Raw genomic sequence first — 23,263 nt, forward strand, 5'->3', positions numbered from 1 at the left:
TCAAAGTCATCTTCTAAAAACACATTTATTTCTCCCAAAGGACAAAGGCTCATCTTTTAGCAGTATTTACAATATACAGTACCGGGTTAATATCTGTACACTTCCCTTAGGATGCCCAGAAATTAAGTCAAACCGCAAAGTGATCAAACAATAAAGATGACAAGACAAGAAACATGTTTCCTGGCACAGACTTTTGTTAAGCTTGTGTCAGGGAAAGAGACCCAACAAAAATAAATTCATAAAAAAATTAAATAACATAAGAGAGGTTATGCGGAAATGGCATGGTTCAAGTTCAGAGTGGTCCAAGGCCTTTGTGACCATTAAAACCATTAATGTACCATTTATGTACCAGTGGACAGTGTCCTGATGAATGATTGTAAACAGACGGAGAGGATCTCGCTCTGGTTTCTCTTTGGCCACACTGATCAAGGCCATAGACGGTGGATGATGAATGTTGAAGTGGTGGAAGTGTGTGATGTCCTCGCCCTCTTGCTTGGTGTTCAAGGAATGTTATTGTGGAATAGATGGTCGATGCTGTTCAGTGGTTCTGGTCTTGAAAGGGGCTGTATTGACATCCTGCTTAAAGCACACACACATGCACCCATGTCAAACAAGTACACAATTACCTGTTTACAGATGCACTCTTGCTCTCACTCACACAACCAGCCTTAACTCATGTACGCACAACAGAAGCAAGTCCACATATACGCATTTCTTTTTCTCTTTTCAAAGTTTCAGATGGAGATTGTGTGCGACGGCCTCACAGGTTGGTCTCATCCCATGTTGGGTCGTTCATGCTCTTTAAAACCCTCCTCACAACCTTCTCTAGATCCTTCCTTGCCCTCTGCTCCTCCTCCAGTGACCTCTTCATCTTCTTAGTGTCCTGTTGTGGAAAACAATATTATAAACACATACTGTTGTTTAACAGATTTAGAGAAGACATGAGACTGTCTCAATCCAAAACTAAGGATACAGTATCGTTAGCTCAAATAATGTGCAAAATCTCATCTTTCAAACCTCTGTGTTCAAAACAACATTCCTAAACTATATTACAAAACAGGTCATTACAAATAGATTTAACTCCACTTAGTTAAAGTTATGTCAATGCTTGACATAACCAACTTTTTTTAGATTAGATCATAAAACAGTTTAATTTGACTTAAGTTATATAATTGATAAAACATCATAATCCATCATTGAACATTTACCTGTTTTAGTTCCTGAACCTCATCCCTCAGAGCGTACACCACATCCACCAGGCTCCTTTCAGACAGGAATATTTACAGGTCAGCACATCAGTAACACCCACAGGTCTGCTCATCAAGTGATAGGTTCACACTGTTTCAAGTCCATTTTAAAACGACACTCATATGTTGATATGTACATCGCAAACATTTTAGGTTACTGTCCATTTTGCATACAATTGCACTTTTGCAGAGAGGTGCTGTGGATTTTGTCCCCAATCTCTTCATCATCAGTATCTGCAGGAGCAACAACTGTATTAACCAGAATATGTTTCATTGAACAAATCGGCATGAGTGTTGTTTTAAGACCCACTTGATAAAATGCGAGATATAATCTCATAGCAGTAGCACAGACCAAGAGCATAATAATAAGAGTTACAGTTGAAACGTTATACCTAATGTGCAAGTCTTGAAAAATATATAATCTCAATGTCATCAAATTCCTTTTAAAATGAAGGGAGACTGTGTATTTGTTGATTTGGCCCTAAACTGTTAAATCCTCTTTATTTATCTAACAGGTGATCCATCCCTCAACGGGTGTGTTTGCATTTTGTAATAATATGGCACTTTTTGACCTCTCTATTTGCAAAGTACTAAATAAATCAAGCTTTATTTAATTATCTCACTAACAGAACATTACAATTCGATACATCTTATTCCTCTGTGCCATGAGGCGTATTGAGCTGATCTAAACTGGAAGTCGTCCCTAACAAATGTACTTTTGACTCCTGAGTAATAATTGCAACAATATACAGCTGTAATTGAAAATTACCCCATTTTAAAGATCTTAAAGATTTAAGTGTTCAGTTGAAACAGATTGGCTTGGGGCTGTGTGCCACAGTCACAGTTTGATAGTAGACTACGGCTATTTTGGTTTTGGTCCTTCAATGGGATTTACAATATGTAAATTCAGGATAAAGGAGAAGCACGTTAACTTACTTTTCTTCCGGTGCACTTTGTCCATTGCGACTTGGATCAAGGACTTTCTCCTCACCAGGGATGATCACATGAAGTCCTGTCTCTCGTTGCGGTCCTGTTTCAAAACAGAAGAGCACTCAACACTTGATACACAGCTTTTTCTCACCTTGCAGTAAGATGACATCTTCAGTATATTACGTTTTCATTCCACAGTGTGAGCTTCTTCTGGAAGGGCCAGCAGCACCAAAGAGAAGGAGATATACCACAATTGTTGGTAGTAGTGTGTTAGTCATGCACAGAGAAGAAATCAGATAGGAGACAGAGGAAAGAGAAAGGAAATGAGAGACAGTGACAATATCAGACAAAAAAAACAAACACATTCCTTCATTTATTCACAATACATTTCTCTGTCCGTAAGAATCCTAAAATGAAAACACACAGCAGATATAATCATATTTCGTCCTTACAAATCACCAGAAAGCCAGTGTCTACCAAATGACAGATTTATTCAAAACTCATAATACAGCGTTTGGGACTTGAACACTTGAGCAGTGTCGAACAAATACACTGAAGGCGCTGTTTGCAGATAAGACGTGGTCACATGTGTGAACTGGATACAGCATTAGAGCACACTGAGACGATGTTTGTCACAGACAGTCTCTTTACCCTGCCGGTCCCACAGTTAGTTTCACAGAATACACCCGTCACAAAGTATAGCACGTGATGTAAGGACAGTGATATTCTCAGCTCAAATACTCATAGAAGGTACAATGGATTTTTTTTCCTTGTTCCATGACAACTAGTATTTACAGAAAGGGACACTGTGTGCTCTTCATTTTTCAAGTCCACACTGACAGTATTCAGAGGCTGAGTGAATAGATCACATAGAAATATTCCCATATAATCATCTCTTGTTTTTTTCTTTTACACTACGAATGAGCATTTACTTTACAGTAACACTGAATACTTAAGTCTACCTTTAGGACTATATCATACACACTCTAGGCAGACGACAAAAAGTACAGAATTTAACAGATCTACCCCCCACCCCCGACGCCCATTTACATGATTGTGCAAAATAATTTAAACACTTCATGTTATAATTTCAGTGTAAACTTTAAATCAGACCAATAAAATGTAGAAAAAAAAGAACACAAATGATTCATCCAGGGATCATTTTGTAAACATTGACATAAAGAATAACATAAAAAAAAAGAAATGCCTTCATACAAAATAATGAATAAACAATTTTCATTAAATAGTACCGTAACATGGACCAATATATTCCACGTCACCTGCATTGCTTACTGTAAGAGGAGATAGACTCTAAGTGGATGCCAAGCTGTACTTTTATTACCAATACTGGAAAAATACTTCTTCATAAAAATAGTTATTAATGCAGGTTAGTATGGAAAACCACGCAAACCAGACAACACAGAGGGGTGTCTGACTTATGAGGCTGTAGCATAGGTGTTAGTTTGTTGTGACACAAGGGATGTTTGTTTATGACACTATGCTAACTATGTCGAACTGTCAGAGCCGTCAACAGCTACACTTTAAAGAAATAGTTCATATTTTGGTATGTAGGATAATTGGCCTGTGTGCTGTGGATTAGTTAAAAAGACTGATACCACTCTAATGTCTGTGGTATAATGGTTGTATCGTAGGCTAAGTTAACCAGAAGCTGGTTAAGCTAACCAGGAGCACCCCAGCTTAGCAAGATAGCTTCTGGTTAAGGTAAGTTAACAAGATTTAGGTTAGTTTAGCAAGACAGCTTCTGGTTGAGGTAAGCTAACCAGATGCAGGTTAGCCTAGCAAGACAGCTTCTGGTTAAGGTAAGCTAAGAAGATACAGGTTAGCCTAGCAAGCTAACTTCTGGTTAAGGTCAGCTAACCAGATGCAGGTTAGCCTAGCAAGATAGTTACTGGTTGAGGTACGCTAACAAGATGAAGGTTTGCCTAGCGAGAAAGCTTTTGGTTAATTTAAGATAACCAGATGCAGGTTAGCCCGGCAATATAGCTTCTGGTTAAGTTAAGATAACCAGATGCTGGTTAGCCTAGCAATATATCTTCTGGTTAAGGTAAGCTAACAAGATGCAGGTTAGCCTTGCAAGATAGCTTCTGGTTAAGTTACCCGCATGCAGGTTAGCTTAACAAGAGAGTTTCTGGTTAGACTACGCTAACCAGAAGTTGGTTTGGATAAGCAGAGGCCGTTAAGCTTTGCTTAGCATAAAGACTTGAATAAGAGGAACTGCTAGCGTAGCTAATTTATTCTTCGTTTTCTGTTCTCATCCCTTGAAGGTTAAGTGTTCTCATAACTAAAACATAATCTTCTAGTTATGACAAATAATATATATATTCAATTTAAATTAGCCAGCAGCTCCTCTTCGTCTTCTCTTTATGTTAAGCTAAGCAAACTAGCTTCTCATAACTAGAATATTAAAACGTGTTGTATTTGCTAACCTGCTAACGTACTCCTGAGAGTGGAATTAATCTTCATCTCGAACTCTCAGCAAGAAAAGCAATTAAGCATAATCCCAGTTCCCGAAAATATCAGATCTTTCCTTTAATGGAGCAGGAGACACATCCCTACTAAACAAAGATATCAACTTGTATAACTGTAGCTGTTTTAGGTTGTAGTTTACAGTTATTAGTGTCGCACTGCCCTGTGCTGTTCTATGAAGCTTTATATTTCATTCATAAAGTAACTTGAGATATGATAAGACTGTAAAAATAACCCTGTAGAACCACTGACACAGTAATATTACTGAATTTAAGATCAGGCTTTAAAAGGATTATGCTTAGGAGACTTCACAATACAGCAAATTATTAAAAGGTTAACTTAACAGTGCACCAAAAATCAATCTCACTTAACTCTAGTGGTGGAATCTGGTAATGCAGATAGCTTTCCTGGTATTTCTGCCTCCAAACATATACAATGGCTGACTTTCTTTTGCAAAATTTAAGATCAGAAATTAATAAAATAAAAGTCATAGATCACTGATTCTGGAAAGACCTATTGGTGCCAATTGTTTTAAAATTAAGCCATCTAAAACTATCTGCACAACTTGGATAGTACTAGAGATCAGTATGAAAATTTGTTTTTTGTAATGCGAGTAAACAGCCCCTTTAAATTCACCATTCTTAGCCTGTTAGCTTGTATCTAGTGTATGTGATGATCTCCTCTTTCTGTAGCAGCTACAACAAAGAACGGACTGACGGTCACATACTGTTAATGTTGGCAAGAACAGATTATTCAGCAGTGGTCTGGTTATTATGTTGAATATTGTTCTGCTTTCGGCTGGCAACATGAATAAAACTTTAAAATTATGAAAACAATATTATAAAATGTTAAGAATTTGGATATTACATTTGCATGCTGCTATTTTATCAGCTAGCAGGGGCATATGTGCCTCAACCTGTGTGTGTGTTTACGCGCATGTGTCGTATCTGTGCTATATTTGAGCATTCATACTCTAAAGTCACATACTGGAGAGAAGTAGTACATGGTAAATAGAATACTCTCGTTCCTGAATTACATCTGAATATCAGACAGGAAAAACTCAGTCCCCATCTCTCCCCCATCCCTGGTTCCCCCATATTCCCCTCCAACTTCCCTCTCCACTCTCTACGACGAGAGTCCGTCGCATTTATGGTCAAACAAGGGGAGTGGTCACATTCAAGATAAATTAACAAGAATTACCTAACACTTACTGCATGACAACTACAGAAAGAGAGGAGGCACATAAAAGGGAAAGTGTCAAAGGCAACAGGGAGATGCTTTGAACATCTTCAAAAGAGACCGTCGAAATAAATAAACCAAATAAGTTAACAAAAAAAATTAACAAATATATATTAGAAAATAAATAGATCAATAAAAAAAAGGTTCTCTTTAATACATTGAAGGTAAAAGAGGTAAACGTGCTGTACGTTACATTACAGTACAGCGTGGCAGTACTGTATATTCTTTAGTTCTGGTGAGAGATGCAGCTCTTGCGCGGCACTGAACCCATCCTGTAACTGTGGGTGGTCCAGATGGAGTCATAGTCAGAGTCCTCCGACAGGTCAGAGGTCAATTCGGGCCGTGACACGCTGCTGCGGCGGCCCGTTGAGTCCGCGCAGGAGCGGTTCACGTCGGCCAGCACGTGGTTGTGCATCAGGTCAGTGCCCTGCCAGGCTGGACGAGGCAGAGCCGAGGTGGAGGTGACGTTGCGAATGTTGAGGGAAGAAATGGTAGGCGAAGGGAGAGGAGTGACGGTGCGGGTGGGGGAGCATACGCAACACGCAACAAATGGCAAATCATAAAACCAATGAGATGGAGGATGAGATGATGGCGCAAATCAGAATACATGGAGAAAATCAAAGCGCAGTATGCAGAGGAGAAAGATTGGTGGAGAAAAAAAGAGAAAGAAGGAATTCAACCACAGCAATGCCAAAGAGTGAAGAGTGGAGGAGAGACAGAGAGAAGAGAAGATACTGTTAGAAAGATCAGCTCTGAATACCAGTGTTAAAGAAAGGCTCTGAGTCACAGATATATAGTCAATACAAAGACAGCGAGCTACAGTATGAACCCTTCTTCTTCGTGCACATGTACGAGTCAGATTTGTGTTTTCTTTCTTACTGGAGTTCAGAGTCTGCCTGGTTTTGGCGCTGGTGCAGTAAGCCTCAATAACTTTCAGGATCTGGGCATCTTCCTCCAGAGCAGCTGTACCTGAGTGTGAGAGGGTGCAAAGGGAAAAAATAAATCACAAGCTCATCGCCCTCAGATCTCCCCACACTGCTCACTGCTTTACTACCTACATTTTGGAAGATTTGCTTGCTTTTTATTGCACAAAGTGAAATAAACCCCACTGTAATAGCTGTCCTTTAGGTGGCCCCTTTAGTATGAATCCTACTATGAGGCAGCTGTTTTGCAACCTTGGTCGGTACTGATGTTTGGCCCAGATTATCTGGTAGTGTGAGGGGTTCCAGAGCTATTCTTTAACCTACCGAACTGACCGCAGCATCACCAGAACCACATGATAATTATATAGCATGTTTGATATTTAGGATTTAAAATCAGGATGATTGCTTCAGTATTTTCCTAACATAACCAAAACAGTCAATAGGAGAGACTGAAGCAGCTGTTGGTGCAACCAAGCAATGGTAAACATTCTGAGGCTAACATCAGGTAGTGGTTTGTTTACACAAAGACGAATGTAAAAACGACCACATCTGGAGAAGTTTGAATCAAACTATTACTTATGAGTAAGATATCACATCTGGGTAAACATAAAAAGGATCTTAAAATTTTTAACATACTCTTCCTCGAGGCAAATTCCTCCTCAGACTGTTTTCTCTCTGGCTTGCGCTTGGGAAGAAGTTTCTTCACACTCTTAGGGCTTTTACTAAGATCCTGTAAATCAGAAATTTATTGTGAGAATTTGAACGTTTTATTTTTACTTACAGACAGACAGACAGACAGACAGACAGACAGACAGACAGACAGACAGACAGAGAGCCTCACCTCCTTGTAGCACAGAGCGGCAGAGGGCCTTAGAGGGGGTGCAGGCCTCAAGCAGCTCAGGCTCCAGGGTTTCGGGGTGTTAGGCGGCTCCAGTGGACCCCACATCATAGTGCTGTGAGATGTTCCATGGGAGGAGGGGTGAGGCAGGGTGTGGTAGGTGGGGGCCACTGTCATGGACCTGCCCTCAGCATGCCGGGACGGGGTGAGGGGGTGAGATGGGAGCTGAGGAACGAAACAAAAAAGGCATACTCCCTAATATCAGCATCGGCATCAGCCTTCTTAATCCCTACATATAATTCACTTTTTACTGTTTGAGAATTATACTAATGGTGTGCAGAGTTATTAATATACATCACAAACATATTTACATTAAAATAAAATAGTTTTTAAAAATATAACATTTGCAATAATTTCTCTAAGTTCTTAATTTTTGGGTGAAGAAGCGCAATGTACATGCCTTGGAATTACAAACTGTCCATCTAATGCACTGATTTTAGGTTTCACTCTGTAATAGTTGTTTACACTACAGTGGGTAACACGTAAAAAGACTAAAAAGAAAAGCCTCAGTATATGAGTATGTACTAATCGACCGCTCCTGACCGTGTGGCAGGGCACAGTGAGAGGTTTGTGGCTGGGCGCTGTAGCTGAGGTGTGTTTGATCTGTCGGCTCAGATGCTCCACCCAGTCCTGCAGGTCCTGCTGGTTGGTGCACGCCACGTGGAGACGGTCAAACAAAGCTCCTGCAGGAACACAGACAATGACTGAGGGCATTGAAAATGGATTAAACTCTGCATCTAGCTCATCTGGTGTGGTCTTACCATTGAGCTCAAAAGCATTTTTATGGGCTTCACAGTCTTCTAGTTTGTTCACTGTCATACTGGTCAGGGGCAATTTTCCCTGCAGAGGAAAATCATTATATCAGACAATAAGTTTTAACACTGGGGAGCAGTTTAAGAAATGTTATATCTGAGAAATTACTGACCTGGAATATGAAGCCGCTCATCCTGGGGCTGGCAGACAACATGAGGAGGACGTGATGGAAGAGCATGAGGTAACGCTCACTCTTCTCCTGAAAAACAGGATCAAGACAGAGAGGTGAATATAGAGAGAGTGAATACAAGGAAACAATAATCCGGTAGGTATGACACGGCTCTATAATGTCTGAAGCCAAGTTCAAATCAAAGATTCACAATAAAGCTGCTCTCAGACATGCACTGAGGTCCAGACATTTTATATACATTTTCCGGAGGGTCTGCATGTGAGAACGCAAAAGTCAGAGTCAGTTGATCCAGACATTTTCCAGAGTTCTCCTGCCAGTCCTCCTGGAAAATGTCTGAGTGAGCCCATGTGAGAATACAGCAGGAAAATGTCCGGAAGAAAACGAGTGGGACTGCTACTGTAAAAACATGGCAGACTCTGAGGGAGAGGATCTGCTCTCAAAGTGGATGTAAAGGGCTTTTTTGTGTTTATACACTAATAAAAACACGATTATCAATATTACATTCAATTTCTGACAACAGATCAACCTACATCCTACACACTGGACCTTTAAAATGACTGATAAGTACCTATTAACAAACACTTGCACAACAAACATGAACCCTCCTGCACTCAAATGCAATAAAAGGTACTGCTAAGTAGCATTTACTGGTTAAATGACAATAAAACACTGTCATCTATGAACTGTGATATTACAATCAATTAATAATATTTTTTGTCAGTTCGGAGTGAAGTGCAGGTCAAGGAGGTGGACAGTGCTCGTACCTCGGCGCCAGGACTCTGGACTAAGACCTGGCTCATGTAAAGCACAGAGCCCAGCGTCTTGATGTCATCCCCCTCCCACAGACGGATTGACTCGGTGAGAATCTGCAGCTCCAGCTCCTTACGCTTCCGCACCTCCTGACACTGAGCCTGGCATGATGGGAAAAGACAACCTGCTTAAAAGGCCTGTTGTTGATTCATTACATACAGTATGAAAGTCTGGTGACATGCTGCGTCTGACGAGACAGGAAGTGTTTTCAGCTTACAGACAGATTTTTGAAAGACGCCATGCACTTCTGGATGTCTGGCCTGTCGGGGTAAGTCTCCTGGAGGAAGAGAAATATATAGTTATTAAAACACAATTCATAACCTATTCTAAGATTGCACCAAGACAAATGAAAAGGCACAGACACACACCTCCATGTGCCTCTCCAGCTCTTTGAGTAAGTTGGGGTACTTGTCGATTCTCATGAAGGGTTTACTGAGGCCCGTGGTCAGGGTGAGGATCCCGGGGATGACGGCCCCCCTCCCCTCCATGAACTCCCCCAATACATCACTGCAAGAGGAAGGAAAGAGAGAGAGGTGATGGAGGTCACTCAAGGTATCATTCAACCTGGATGACGTGCAATGATTTTAAATATGTTCTCTACCTCACAAACAGTTTTGTAACAACAAACTATTCAGACAGCAACTAAATGGACTATTTTTCCTTTGGTAGTTATTTTACACTGGTTTCAAAAATAAGTCAGGTCAAACATATCTACCTGGCATTCAGATTCTTAGATCTCAAAATGTGATTGCCTTCATAATTAAGATTGATTGAGTGGTGCACAAAATCACTGAACAAGGAGAATAACAATTGAGCAGCTACGGCTGCAACTAACAATTACTTTTTTAATCAAATAATCCAATTTGATAGACAAATAAAAAAGCCCAAAGACGTTGGAAATAAAGAACGCTTGAAAAAATAACTGAATCAATTAGTTTTCTAAATAATTGCCAGTTAATTTCTGTTCATTTGAATTTGAGTTAAATTAGTTAATTTCGTTGCCACTGTAATATCATTATGGGATTATAACCAGCAAAATGAACATCCTTGTCGTTCAAACATTAAATCCTCAGAGGTGAAGACAACACGGAATCCTGTGAGCTGCGTCTACTTATTTTTCTTCACAAAGAAACTGAACCATGACTCTGTTTGATCCCGACAGAGACCCCCTCTTTAGGTGGGACTAAATTATTGTATTTAGTACTTTTCACACCTGTTATTTTGGTTCTGACTAAACTGAAACGTGTGAATGTCCGGACTACACCAGGTAGGTGTGAAACTGCCCTTCGTCCCTCTCCGTGAGTTGTATTCAAGTTATTTTGCTTTGTAAAGAAAAAGTACTGCCTCAGCTACAGTAGTGCTGGTAATAGAAGACTGCAAAGTGTGTACTTAGTGTGCACAGTGATGAGCCACTATATCTGCCTCAGTCAGCAAACAGCAGGTTACAACAACAACAGTAAAACAAAGACAAACTCCAAAACCTTCTTTTTCCATATGACCACTTGTGCTGCATGAAGAAACTCACCTGTACTGGGTGAGCACATTGACTGCACAGGGGTGGTTAGAGCAGTAACCGATATACAAAGCTTTCATCTGTGGCATGAGGTTGAGGAAGAAGCCCCCCACCCTTTGCTGACTCTCTGGAAGCCTAAAAGAAAAAGATAAAAATCACATTGTTAAAAATATATCTGCACAAATTCTTGTGCACCAGTTAAGAAAACAAACAGCAGCAGAAATATATGGAGTGTCTGGTCTCAGACCCACTGCAGATTGGTGCTGTACTGTGTATTCCACATGCCTGCAGTACATTAAGCACAACACTAGATGTCCCTCTGCTTGTTATGAAACAGTGATGATGCTGCTGCTGCAGTGAGGCTGTGTGTGCAGGAGGGACTCACTTGGTGCACTCCTCCAGCGATTGGACGAGCATCTGCTGGAAGGTGCTGATCTCCTCCAGGTTTCCCAGAATTAGAGCCACATCCGGGCTGCTCAGCCTGGAGGCAAAAAGGATGATGGGAAAAGAACAATGGTGACTACACATTCAGACACGCGCTCAGCTCACATATGTTGTTAGAAGAAGGACACGTAATCAGATTGATCCAGCTTCCTGTTATACAACAACCGCACAAAAATATCCTGGTACTGGATTCATGCAGCTTTGTGTGTGAATAAGTCGTACTTGTCAATGCTCTGAAGAGGTCGCAGGTAGTTCGTCAGGAGGCTCTGAAGTTCCTTGGAATATTCTGTCTCTGTTTCTAAAATGTTTTGCAACACCTACAATAGGAGAAGAGGAAAAACTTACATTAGGAAATGTCCATTACCAAAAAACTGGAGTAGGATAATAATTCTCTTGAGGGTTACAGATACAAGTTTTATATTTAATTAGTAAGTGCCGCAATTTTTGGAGTTAATAAACCACAGAAGCATTAAAAAAATAATTTACTACATTATAATTGATCAAGCAAAACATGTTTTCAACTCTTCCGGCAGATTAGCTCAAGATTAAATAGAAAGTAGAGATACAGACAGAGATTACAAAAAGAATCAGGCTCTAACACAAACACTTTCAACATTTCACATAAATGTTGAGTTGCGTTCTTACCAGGTTGTAGTAGGTCTTGCTGATCGCAGAAGTGTCAAAGCCTTTAGGGGGACTCTTCAGGGTACCAGACTTGGGAGACACTTGTTTGTCTGTGATTAGAAAGTAACAAAATGAAACACTATATCGTACATGATGAGCCAATCAACTGAAACACTGAGCCGAAAGTAATTTATGCCTAAAAGATTAAATGTCCTACAAAGATGTATATGCAAATAATCTTACATCTACAGTATACTTAAGTGAAGATACCCAAGCCTGTTGAAACCTGCATTCGGACATACAGAAATTTTGAAATCATAAATCGGGTTTAGTCACGTTGGCTGGGCGATCTACTTCATTTTACATGCCTGTAATCGGAATAAAACATCAGGGAGCCAGACAACGACTAATCTATACATTAAGTTACAGACTTATCAGGGCTTGTGATTCCCAAACTATAATAAATCACTGAGAAAATAGAATATCTAAATATAAGTATAAATTATTATTATATAACAAGGTGTTTTTTGTGTACTTATTGTTATTCATGTAGAATAACAAGACCCCAAAACACGTCCCTATGTGTTTTTTTTGGTGCCTTGCAATGAGACATTTTCCTCTTGCAGGATCTGAAATATCTATATAAATTATTATTATATAATTAGTCTTTACAATCCCAAAGAATCTGTGTTAAATTGATCAAGTTAAAAATGTCACTCAGACAGAGGATCAGAATTCGAGGTGCTGCCTCGTGACACAACGTTTTTTAACCAGTGAATAAACAACAAACCACAGCAGATGTGAGGCTGTGTAACAATCGTGTGACCAGAATGTGACAATGGCAACTGTGATGTTGTCCATAAATTGGCAGGTTTTGAATCTGAGGGATTTTAAAAATATCTGTGCTGAATAATATTTAATCTCTCCAGCTGCTTTGTTCATTCAGAGGAAGGTAGGAGCAGAGGATCCTTTCTGAAATATGTGGTTGAAGGATGCAAGTGACAATTTTGGAGGTTGTAACACAACAATAATATAAAGAATTCCACTGTATTAATATCTTAGTAAGCTAATGAACTTGTTTAGTTATAAAACCAAACGTTCTAATTGCCTTAAATCATTCAAATTCAAGACGGATCAACATCACATAACTGGCACCCATCATAAGCTCCCCGCTTGAACACAAGTAGCCGAGGTACCTACCAGAGCCCTTGACCTCGCGGACATAGTTGCTAGGAAACCAGCCACTCTTTCCATTGAGCAGCCCCTCCCACCAACCGCCATCTTCCTGGCGAGTCACGCCGATGATGTCCCCCTTGGCGAAGGTGAGCTCATCCTCGTTGGTCTGCTGGAAGTCGAAACGTGCTTTCACCAGCAGCTGCTGTCCACTGTTCTCCGACATGTCCTGTCGAGAACGAGGGGAGGATGTTACCAAAGAGGAAATGTGAGGTGAGACACAGATGACAGCAAAAGGTTTGTTGTGAAACATTAAAGGTTACATGTATTTTGTGAAAAAAACACACTTATACACATTTTTTTCATATTTGCATAATTATCCATCTATTTGTTTAATATCATGTAAATATATTCAACCAAAGCAAACAAGTGAATTGCCTTTGCCATGTCCAGTTGCTTATAGATGTGAATATAGTGTAAAGTTTGAATGGAAGCTTTTAAGCAAAGTCTAGTGATATATATCTATATATCCATATAGATATATAGATATAAATATATATCTATATATTAATTTTTTTGACTACCCTCGACCATAGCAGAGGTCTAATCAGTAGCAATAGCTTAAACCATGATGTGTTTGCAGGCCATTAAACCATCTATTTATCATTATATAATTGTGTCCTTTAACAACTTGGAAACATTAATTGTCCATATTTTAGCACTCACTTAACTACTGCACTTAACTACTGTGTATAATGTATAATTATGTATGTATTGATTCTTAATTTGTAATCAATGACTGTGCCAAAATTACAAAAACACATTATCAGTTTTCAGTGACCCTGAACTTTTGTGTTCCTAAACTCTGCTGCTAGTCATCAGCGGTGAGAGTTGAGCTCACCAGACTGCGAAACTGGTTCTGCAGCAGTTTGGAGGATCGGCCCAGCGAAGCCTGAGAAGACAGCGACTCGAAGGACTTGATGCGGTGGGCTGAAGAGTGTCGGGCACACACCGAATCGCTGCCCACGCCGATATCTGCACAGAAAGGGCAAAATATAAATACACCAGACCTGGCTTTTGAAGCCAGCGCCCACACACCTATGACTACTCGCCTGCCTTTCATAAAAATAAAAACACCCCCACATGGCGCATGAAACTCACTCATATTGCACATATTTTTAACTCACCTGCAGTCACTTTATTCAGAGCGACCAGACTGCTCAGCACCTTCGAGAAGTTCAGTCCGAGTAGCAGGTCACTGGCCTCAAACGGCTGCGGGTGAGAGAGGACAGAGTGAGACAGGGCAGATCTGTGAGAATCATCAGCAAGTACGTTTTGCTTTTAAAGCTAATCGCTAATTCCAGCACAGCAGGGCTGTGTCATCGCTTGGCCACACTGTGAGCAAGCGCCGGGCAGTTGATCAATAACTCTCCTTATCTTTGTCAGAAGTAGCTGGTGAAACACACGCACGCATGTAGGTCATATCTGCAGCAGCTACAGCTTTACACAACAATGTGCATCATAAAAGTTAATGACAGAAACTGAGCTTTGACCTCTCCCTGCTTCATGAGAAGGAAGCGCATCAAATGGTGGGACTGGACATTAAAAAATTGTTATTGACATCAAAGCTCAAGAAAAGATATCAACAAATGCTGCTTAAATAACCTAAGCCACAGGAGTGAGAGCCGGGGGGGGGGCTGAGTGAAACAATGCACATAGCTTTAAAATAAAAATAAAGTACTCATTTGACAAAAATAGAAGATGAATGTGTGGAGGTAAATATGTATATTGTGGCGGTGCCGCAAACAGAGGCTGGAGACTCGGCCTGTCTTCCCCTATCTCTCTTTCCCCATTTCACACTTGTACTGTCCCTATCTCGAAAGACAAATGTGTGCATGCTTATTTTCATGTAGAGCAGGGAAGTGAGGTACCATCACAAGTGGTCACTCGAGACACATTCTCTCGCCAGGTGGGAAGTGATGCACTTAGAGCTGTGCACTTGTGATCCGATCCCCGGAGTTGCATGTTAATGCCATGTCTGAACACGGCCACAGAAACGTGAAACTACGATAACACCAAGAGGGCGTGAGTGTCACTGAGAGGGAAGGGAAGCCTGAACCATAGTTTGTATATGACAGGTCACTTTCTCTCACTATCCAGAAATTAAGCCAGTAGCGATTGAGGGATGGAGCCACAGTATCGAGGTTCCAATTGCGAGTCAATCATGACATTTTAACGTATTTTAAAGCATCAAATAACTGATTAAAACCAAAATTACTGGAAAAGGGAACATTGAACAAACATCAGTGTGATAAGAATTAAAGACAAGCACCATCAATGATCTTGGTTTGACTCTTTAGTTTGACCCATGTCCCGTCTGCTAACATGGAGGGGAAAGGATTTATGACCTGTACTGCAGCGAGCCACCAGGTGGCAATCAAGACACTTTGGCTTCATTTTTGGCGAGCTGCCATGTCGTCCATCTCTATATACAGTCTATGGTCTGAACGTTTAATAAACTGTAGTAGACTGATGCATTGATGGCTTTTGGTTTCACAGGATTAACTGAAAAATGGAGAATAATTCCAGTCTTGTCCTTTAACTGCAGTAGAAGAGTAAACACTGATTTTATCACTGTCAGTGTGACGCTCACTCTCCTCGTGGTTAGTATGAATGGCAGCGATTGTATCTGTGTTGATGACTGTAGTTGTCTTCTCTCTTTGGGTGTAACGGCTTCAAATGATAAACTGCCCCGGCTTCACATATATTGAGTCTGAGTGACTGTGAGATGCTTCTCTTTCATCTTCCGCTCTGATTGCAGATGTGTCCTCAGGGAATATGTGAACGACTGTGAATGCAAGAGTGTGTGTGTTTGTGTGTGTGCACACTAAAAGACTGTCCCTAGTGAGCATTCATGTGAGAGTGCCCTCTTCCTCACCCATCTATACTTTCACTGGAACTTAAACTACAAACCACGTTCAGCATTTGTGCTCAACTTATTATTTCCCTGCAGAACGTAGACGTGACTTAAATCGCTTCCTCGTTAGAAATGTGACACATCTCTCACAAGTGAAGCGTGGCGCACATCAAACATTCATGCAGTGAGATAATGAACATGACTAACACGACAAGCTACGACACGTCTGCTGCGCCTCAGCATCACAGGCAGGTAATGATCCCCTCAGAGCAGACAATAGTGCAACACCCCTCTGTGACTCAGCAAGCTACAGCAGCGCAGCAAACTGCTCCCACACTTCCCACACCCATCACCATCAAGGAAATAAGTATTTACTGCACAGGGAATTACAACCCACTACACCGGGTCCACTACAGATAATGGAATATGGTGACAATATCATATTTTACTTTAAAGCATCACTATGCAACTTTTTTTATACCAAAATACCAGCTTTTAAATTAGTTTAATAGTTCACTGACTTGGAATAGGGACAATGGTGCTGCTTTCATTTCTAATCCTCATACTAAACGTCTGTTCTTGCTCTACGTTACTTTGACTGCAGCTTAAATTGACAGAATCCGGTCCAGCAAGTTCAAGAGTAATGATGAACTGTAGATCAGTTCAAAAGAATTCATTCATCATTAAATCTTAAAAAAAACTGCTTTTATGGCCAACTTTCAGCGAGGAAACTTTTAATATATGAAGAATTCTGAACAGAATTTGTTGCAGCAGCTCTTCTGGTTCAGGAAGCCGGGAATCATGGGTAATATCCACCGTTCAGCTGTGTTTCAGTTCAGTGTGTGGGACTCTACACAGTCAGAGCTCCGTCAAGACACTGATAGGCTTTGCTTTTTTTCTCTGCATGAAAACCATTTGATTGCTCGGACAAGGAGCCCAACAGAATGAATCCCCACGTGAGCATACAGAGGGCGCTGTTGCTCAGTAAATGTTACTTTGGCGGGTTCCAGACACGAACCCTGGAGAATTTGGTAGGGACATTTTCCAGAGTTTGTCTTTCACATATGAAGAACGCAGCAGGATATTGTTGAGGTCAGACGCCTTCACAACAACACACAGTAACATTTTTGTCACAGCATCTATGTTTGGCTTCTCTTTTTATTTATTGGAGAAATTTGTAAATTCTTTAGTTTTTTTCAGTTTTGCGTCCGTTTCTGGACATTTTATCAGGGCGCTGGCATCAAAAGTTCCAGAAAATCTGTGGATCAACTGACTGGGATATTTGTGTCCTCACATACAACGTCCTCGGAAAATTTCAGGTTCAGTGCATGTCTGAAAGGGGCTATAGCGTAACTTTAGGAGATTACTTAAATATACTAAAATAGCATTAAATATCAATGCTGCGACTCCCCTAGCAGTGTGTATAGTATAGTACAATATCAACAGTGATGGAGTTAAGAACACATGCATATCTTTAAACAGTAATACTGCAGGCAATCAAACTAAATAATAACTTTTCCTTTAAGGGTGTTCACATACTGTTTATATACTTATTAGGTGGACAACACTGGACTCATGGTCAATATTCCTAAACATAGAGACAAGGCAGCCAGTCAGTTTATTACTACACAGTAGGAGATTCTTCACAGAGTAACCTGACCTCAATCCAACCGATCATGCGTCTCCATTCTTAAAGACCACATTGAAGACAAAAATCCCCCGAGGACAGAGAGAATTGAAGATTGCAGTCGGAGCTGAGAGTTTTTAGATTTGATTTGATGTATCGGCCTGAGCATTTTCTCATTCGGGTGAATATGGCCGCAGCACAGATCTGCTGCTGATGTCTGTGGGTCACAAGCTTTCGCTAACCATCAACTGTGTAGTTAATATGAGATGTGCGTTTTTTTTTTTTTTTAATCTGTTAATAGTTTCCTAGAGGCTTAAATGGTGTCATCTATTCCCTTGCTTTGTTGGACTCACAAGAACCCAGAGATCTTAATTTACTATGATGTGGTAAACAGGAAATCAAAAGAAATCTCAAATTTTACAGCTTTAAATTCACAAAATATATGGGATTTATGCAGGTAAAATAATTAATAATCAATTCAGCTAAAGTGCCAAAAATTATCTGGTTCCACTGAATAAAATGCTATAATTTTCTCCTGATTTTTCATTATTTTTAATTAAATATCTGAGATTTTTTGTTGGTTTGATAAAACAAGATATTTGAAGTTTTCACCTTGAGCTCAACTGAATGGAGGAATTTCTAAAGGACGTTCAGTAAATTGGACAATTAATAGAAAAAGAACTGACAGTACTTGATGATTAAAAAATGTCTTCGCTGCAGCCTTGAGCCAACGCCACAGAAATTTGTGTTTTTGTAAACATCTTCAACAGCTTTCCATACAAAGTATTTTAGCTCCACAATACCACAAACTTTTCTGGTTATTGTTTTTTATGATAATGGATTCTAACTCTCACTTTAGTCCAGACACATGGATCTGTAATTACTGCCATGGTAGATGCAGGGTAAGGTTACTGTTCCAGAGGGACCAGCGGGGTCATGGGAATTGTAATGATCACTTCCTGTGGTCAGAGCCATCAGAGGTTAAGGGTCAGTACCAGCAGCTGCCTAAGTGTCGGACACGCTCTTGGAGTGACTAATCGGGAAAGGGTATCCAAATTCAATTGAAAATGGGATCAATCTGGTTGAAATATGGCAAGACCAGTGCGTTGATGCTCTGCCAAACATCAAGCTTAACTCAATTAAAATGAGGAAGGTCAGGCCTGCGAATAGCACAGCCTCTATCTGTCACATCTTTCACAAAAAAGCGAACCACTGCTCTAATCTGCAGCCGCAGCTACCTGGGGCCGGAGCCAGCAGTGCTCTGAGCTCTGGAGAAGATCCATCTGCAGCTGGTGAGCGGGAGGACTGCCATGACCCCCAAACTACAATAATCCTGCGCTGTCCACTTCAATCCAAAATAAAAGGAAAAGTCACATACGTTTAAAAACACTTTAGCACGCCAGGACCTAAACACAGTCTTAACAAATGTGGGTCATTGCATGTCAAATCATGTTTGTGCTATAGTAGCATTTCACAGGTTTCTCATGTGACCAAATTGGCTTTTTCAATTTTCTCAAATTTCGTTACGATCTGTGACGATGCAGCCAATGAGTGTGATGATTCAACATGGAATGACCCATACAGGAAATTGGTGGCAGTGTTATGGTTATGACAGGGGAACAATTACTTTAAAAAAACAGATTATTGCTCAATACCTTTGCCAGAAGCTGTCCCTCCCTGAACTGAACCAAAACAAACAGAGGCTCTTTTTTAATAAAGTCTTCTCCCTCACTGGCATCTCAGCTGTGTGTAACCACTAAATGATGTTTCACACACTCAGTGTGACGGCGCTCTGTCTCAGCCCGTCTCCACCTCTCGTTCTGTGGCTGGACACTCGGCAATGCTGGGAAACAGTGAGTTTCATTGTCACACAGGGGCGGTTCAATGACCCCACTGTGCACTGGCCAACACACAGACTTAAACAGCACGCTGCCTTCAATTTGCTACAGATTATGAACGGGTATAATCATTACACAAAAACTATAATGCACCTAAATATTTCTATAAAGACAAACATGTGTGAGGTCTTAATCTGTGGTGGTAAGACTGAGAAATACAACAATATCTATAATTACTGCAATACAATTTGTATAAATAGCAATGTAACAAATATTAAATATACAACCCTGGGACCACTCCAGATTTGTTTTAAGTCTGCATCTCTACATGTACGGCAGCCATTGCATCAATGTCTGTTAAACTTGGGATAAATGTTTTCAGTAGTTCAAAGAATATTACTTTTTTTTCATGTTTTACCTTGTAAAAGCAGAGAATCTGATAATCTTGCAGTGGACTCCTAATTTTTTCCAGAGCTGTATATAGACTCAATGTTTATGCATTGTACAGGCACAGTGCGGAATAAATCGATAATTAATCAACCTCAGATTTATAAAATATCTTTGCTGTTTAGGTTTAGCTTTATTTCTGCGATTTATAGTGATAATTATCGACATGTACTGATATGAAAATTTGAATCCTGATATAATTTGTGGCCACATCGCTCACCCGTAAGTGGTCGTGACAATAAAGACACATTTGAACCCAAGGACAAAGCTTTGCATTAATTAAAAAGCTTTAACTGGGGCTGGGTGATGTGACCAAAAATGAGACAAAGATGAAAAATCCATATCGATAATCACCACGATAATCATCACATTATTATATATTTTAGGTTTGAAGATGTTTGGTCCTGAGTGAAGGTTGAGGGTTTAAACACTTCTTTGTGGCTGAGGTAGATCCAGTGCTTGCACAATGAATTAGCAACAATCTAAATCGATATATACCAAACCTTTGTTACATTTCTATTGATAAACACGATATTCCGATAATCATTGTTATTGTTTTATCACCCAGCACGAACGTAAACAAAAGAAGGAAACGTAAACAGGCCACAGTTTAACAGTTTGATCCATTAACGTCACTGGTGCTTGCTACAATGTTGCACAGCCACAGCTCTGTTGTGTCCGGCCGATGTGGGACTGTTCCCGGCTGCTACACTTCCACTCCTCCTCCCTGTGTCAGCGGCTCCAGCAGCCCCATTGTTCGAGTCCCCTCTTGCACACAAACTTCGCGGTGCACTCGGTGATACACGCAGAGCAGCGTCACGTTTTAACACCAGATATGCGCAGACATGTGTAAATAAAAAGGGGGGGAAGCCTCTCACCTCGACGCGGAACGACAAGCAGCCCTTCAGGAACTCCTTTATGTTGCTCAAACACTCGCCGTCGTTCTTCGGTTCCTGGTAAATCTGGAAAGACGCAAACGCTGGTTAGAGAAAATCAAATAGATAAAAAGCCTCCTGGCTCCCTGCTGCTGCCGCTGGATGAGTCCTGCTCCTCACGCTGCGGGTATCTGTGAGTTTATCAGCCCGGAAAATGCGTCTTCTTTCCCCGACACGCATTCTACAGTTGGAGCGGCTGCACTGGGCCTGACGCTCCGGGGAGGCTGAGCACAAATCCCGCAGCGGGGAAGTGGAGGAGGCGGCGGAGCTGGTGGAGGGAAATGACGTTGACAAATAGGGATCCCCCACTGCTGCCCTGATAGCCTATGGCAGCACTGGGTTTTATTATAACTTCCTGTAACCACATGGGAGAGAATAGTACATTTTAAAAATCCTAAATTCTGTCATCACTTATCATTTAAAGGTCCAGTGTGTAAGGTGTAGGTGAAAGGGATCTATTGGCACAACTTGAATATAAAATAATCCTAGTGATGTTTTCACTAGGGTGTTTCATCTAAATTGTACAAATTGATGTTTTCTTTACCCTAGAATGGACCTTTTATATTTATATTTATATTTTATATTTCTTTATATTTACATCAGAGGGGGGGGTCCTCTCTATGGAGGCCACCATGTTTTGAATACAGTAGCCCAGACGGGACAAACTAAACACCTTTTGATTTTTTATAACAAATTAATGCTACCACAGCTTCTCTTTCATGTTAGGAGGGGAAGGGTGAGGTGAGGGGTGTTCAGCTGCAACATGCAACTTCACCACTAGATGTCACTAAATTATACACACCGTACCTTTAATAGAATGATTTCCAATGCAAAACAATCACTGACTATAACCTCAGTGCTAAGACATATAATATCTTAACCCAACACATTAAAAAACAACTGAATATCATTATCATCATGAAAGTATATAGACTTTATGACATAACAGCTGCATTAGATTGCATTGGATTGTACAGGTCTGCCTGTTAAAGTCACTTCTGAGTGTATGGAGATATATATACAGTATGTTAGTTTGAGTGATGAAGGATTTTTAAGACAATAACAACATATATTCTTGAGGAAAAATCCGTAGATTTCTTTATGAATTGTGACCATGATATATATCAGGAAATGTAATATTTTAAAATTACACTTATCAGCTCTCTGTAGTGGACACATCGTGTAAGGGAGCCACTGTTTTCTGTACCTTTATTAGGTTACTGATTTGTCTTGGTTACCTATCAGTCAATATAAAGACCATTGTTGGTATATTTGCAGTAAGTTCTTATATATGTTGGTAAATACAAGACAAAGAATATAAAAGGCATAGTTATCTTTTATTGCAAATGCTGTTTGTGTTTCCTTCACTCCTGTTCCTCACTACTAGGCCTGTTATTTGTAAAAAAAAATCGGACATTTTACTTTTCTTTTCATTTTGCTTGAAAACTCTCCCCACCTCATTTGATTCATATTATCCATTATCTAGCCAACATATTCTCATTTTCCTCAGTTACAGTTTTTCCTCATATCTCTCATTGTCCATCCATCCTTTATCTATACCACCGCAGCCAATCCCAGCTGACATTATGTACATCCTGGACTCATCGCCGGCGTATGGCAGGGTCAATATATACAGACAAACAAATCCCTCTCATTCACACCTACGGACAATTAACTTAAAGCCAAATCTGCATGTCTTTAGACTGTGGGAGGAAGCCAGAGTACTCAGCAGAAAACATGCAAAGCTGGGATTTGAACCAGGAACCTTTGTGCAGTGAGGCAACAGTGCTAATGTAATAAAGTAATAAAGTGCAAATATGATAATGAGAAGGTGAGAGGATCATGTTGTCTGAGTGTGCCCAGGTTAGAGGCAAGTCTAGGAAGCGTGCTGGTAGCACTCATTGATTACTAGACACTAGGGCGATCATGTCGTGTGGGTCACTGATAAAGGAAGACCTTCTTTCGATGAGATAAAACTGAAACATCCTCACATCGTGGCCTTGCAGCTCTCTCTTGCTCTGCACTGTTATTGGAGGGAAACTGAGCAGCAAAGATGAGACGTGAGGGACGTGCACAAAGGGGATTTTTACAGCTAATTAGAAAGAACATGATACAACCTCATGTTTACATATCTGGTCTGTGGGGTAACGTTACTGGCATCTACCTTGATGGCAACTGACACGTGGCCCACTTGTGCCCCCTCCTCATCTCATACTCTCCTCTGGCCCACATTCACATCCACTACTGCAGGTCTGAAGGCAATTACTC

At 40.5% G+C, this 23,263-nt stretch overlaps 1 protein-coding gene across 3 annotated transcripts in view; it reads right to left on the reverse strand.

Annotated features, from left to right (window-relative positions):
• Positions 1-23,263, reverse strand: part of arhgef7a (Rho guanine nucleotide exchange factor (GEF) 7a) — a 26,558-nt gene continuing 3,295 nt past the window's right edge. Inside the window, exons 2-22 of one of the 3 annotated variants that reach the window (XM_034574929.1) lie at positions 20,939-21,022; positions 14,419-14,503; positions 14,133-14,266; positions 13,259-13,460; positions 12,080-12,168; positions 11,657-11,751; positions 11,376-11,471; positions 11,003-11,125; positions 9,846-9,984; positions 9,695-9,754; positions 9,432-9,578; positions 8,650-8,736; positions 8,486-8,564; positions 8,268-8,407; positions 7,668-7,889; positions 7,463-7,556; positions 6,783-6,872; positions 6,159-6,338; positions 2,184-2,277; positions 1,209-1,263; positions 1-883 (exon numbers count right to left, since the gene is read on the reverse strand). In XM_034574929.1, coding sequence (XP_034430820.1) covers positions 761-883; positions 1,209-1,263; positions 2,184-2,277; positions 6,159-6,338; positions 6,783-6,872; positions 7,463-7,556; positions 7,668-7,889; positions 8,268-8,407; positions 8,486-8,564; positions 8,650-8,736; positions 9,432-9,578; positions 9,695-9,754; positions 9,846-9,984; positions 11,003-11,125; positions 11,376-11,471; positions 11,657-11,751; positions 12,080-12,168; positions 13,259-13,460; positions 14,133-14,266; positions 14,419-14,503; positions 20,939-21,022 — 2,418 coding nt within the window. In that variant the 3' untranslated portion in view covers positions 1-760. Of the gene's footprint in view, positions 884-1,208; positions 1,264-2,183; positions 2,278-2,649; positions 6,339-6,782; positions 6,873-7,462; positions 7,557-7,667; positions 7,890-8,267; positions 8,408-8,485; positions 8,565-8,649; positions 8,737-9,431; positions 9,579-9,694; positions 9,755-9,845; positions 9,985-11,002; positions 11,126-11,375; positions 11,472-11,656; positions 11,752-12,079; positions 12,169-13,258; positions 13,461-14,132; positions 14,267-14,418; positions 14,504-20,938; positions 21,023-23,263 lie in introns of those variants that run through there. The other 2 variants (XM_034574927.1, XM_034574928.1) reach the window with 2 other exon arrangements.

Source organism: Hippoglossus hippoglossus, chromosome 21 (genome assembly GCF_009819705.1).
Source record: "Hippoglossus hippoglossus isolate fHipHip1 chromosome 21, fHipHip1.pri, whole genome shotgun sequence".
NCBI classification, from domain to species: domain Eukaryota; kingdom Metazoa; phylum Chordata; class Actinopteri; order Pleuronectiformes; family Pleuronectidae; genus Hippoglossus; species Hippoglossus hippoglossus.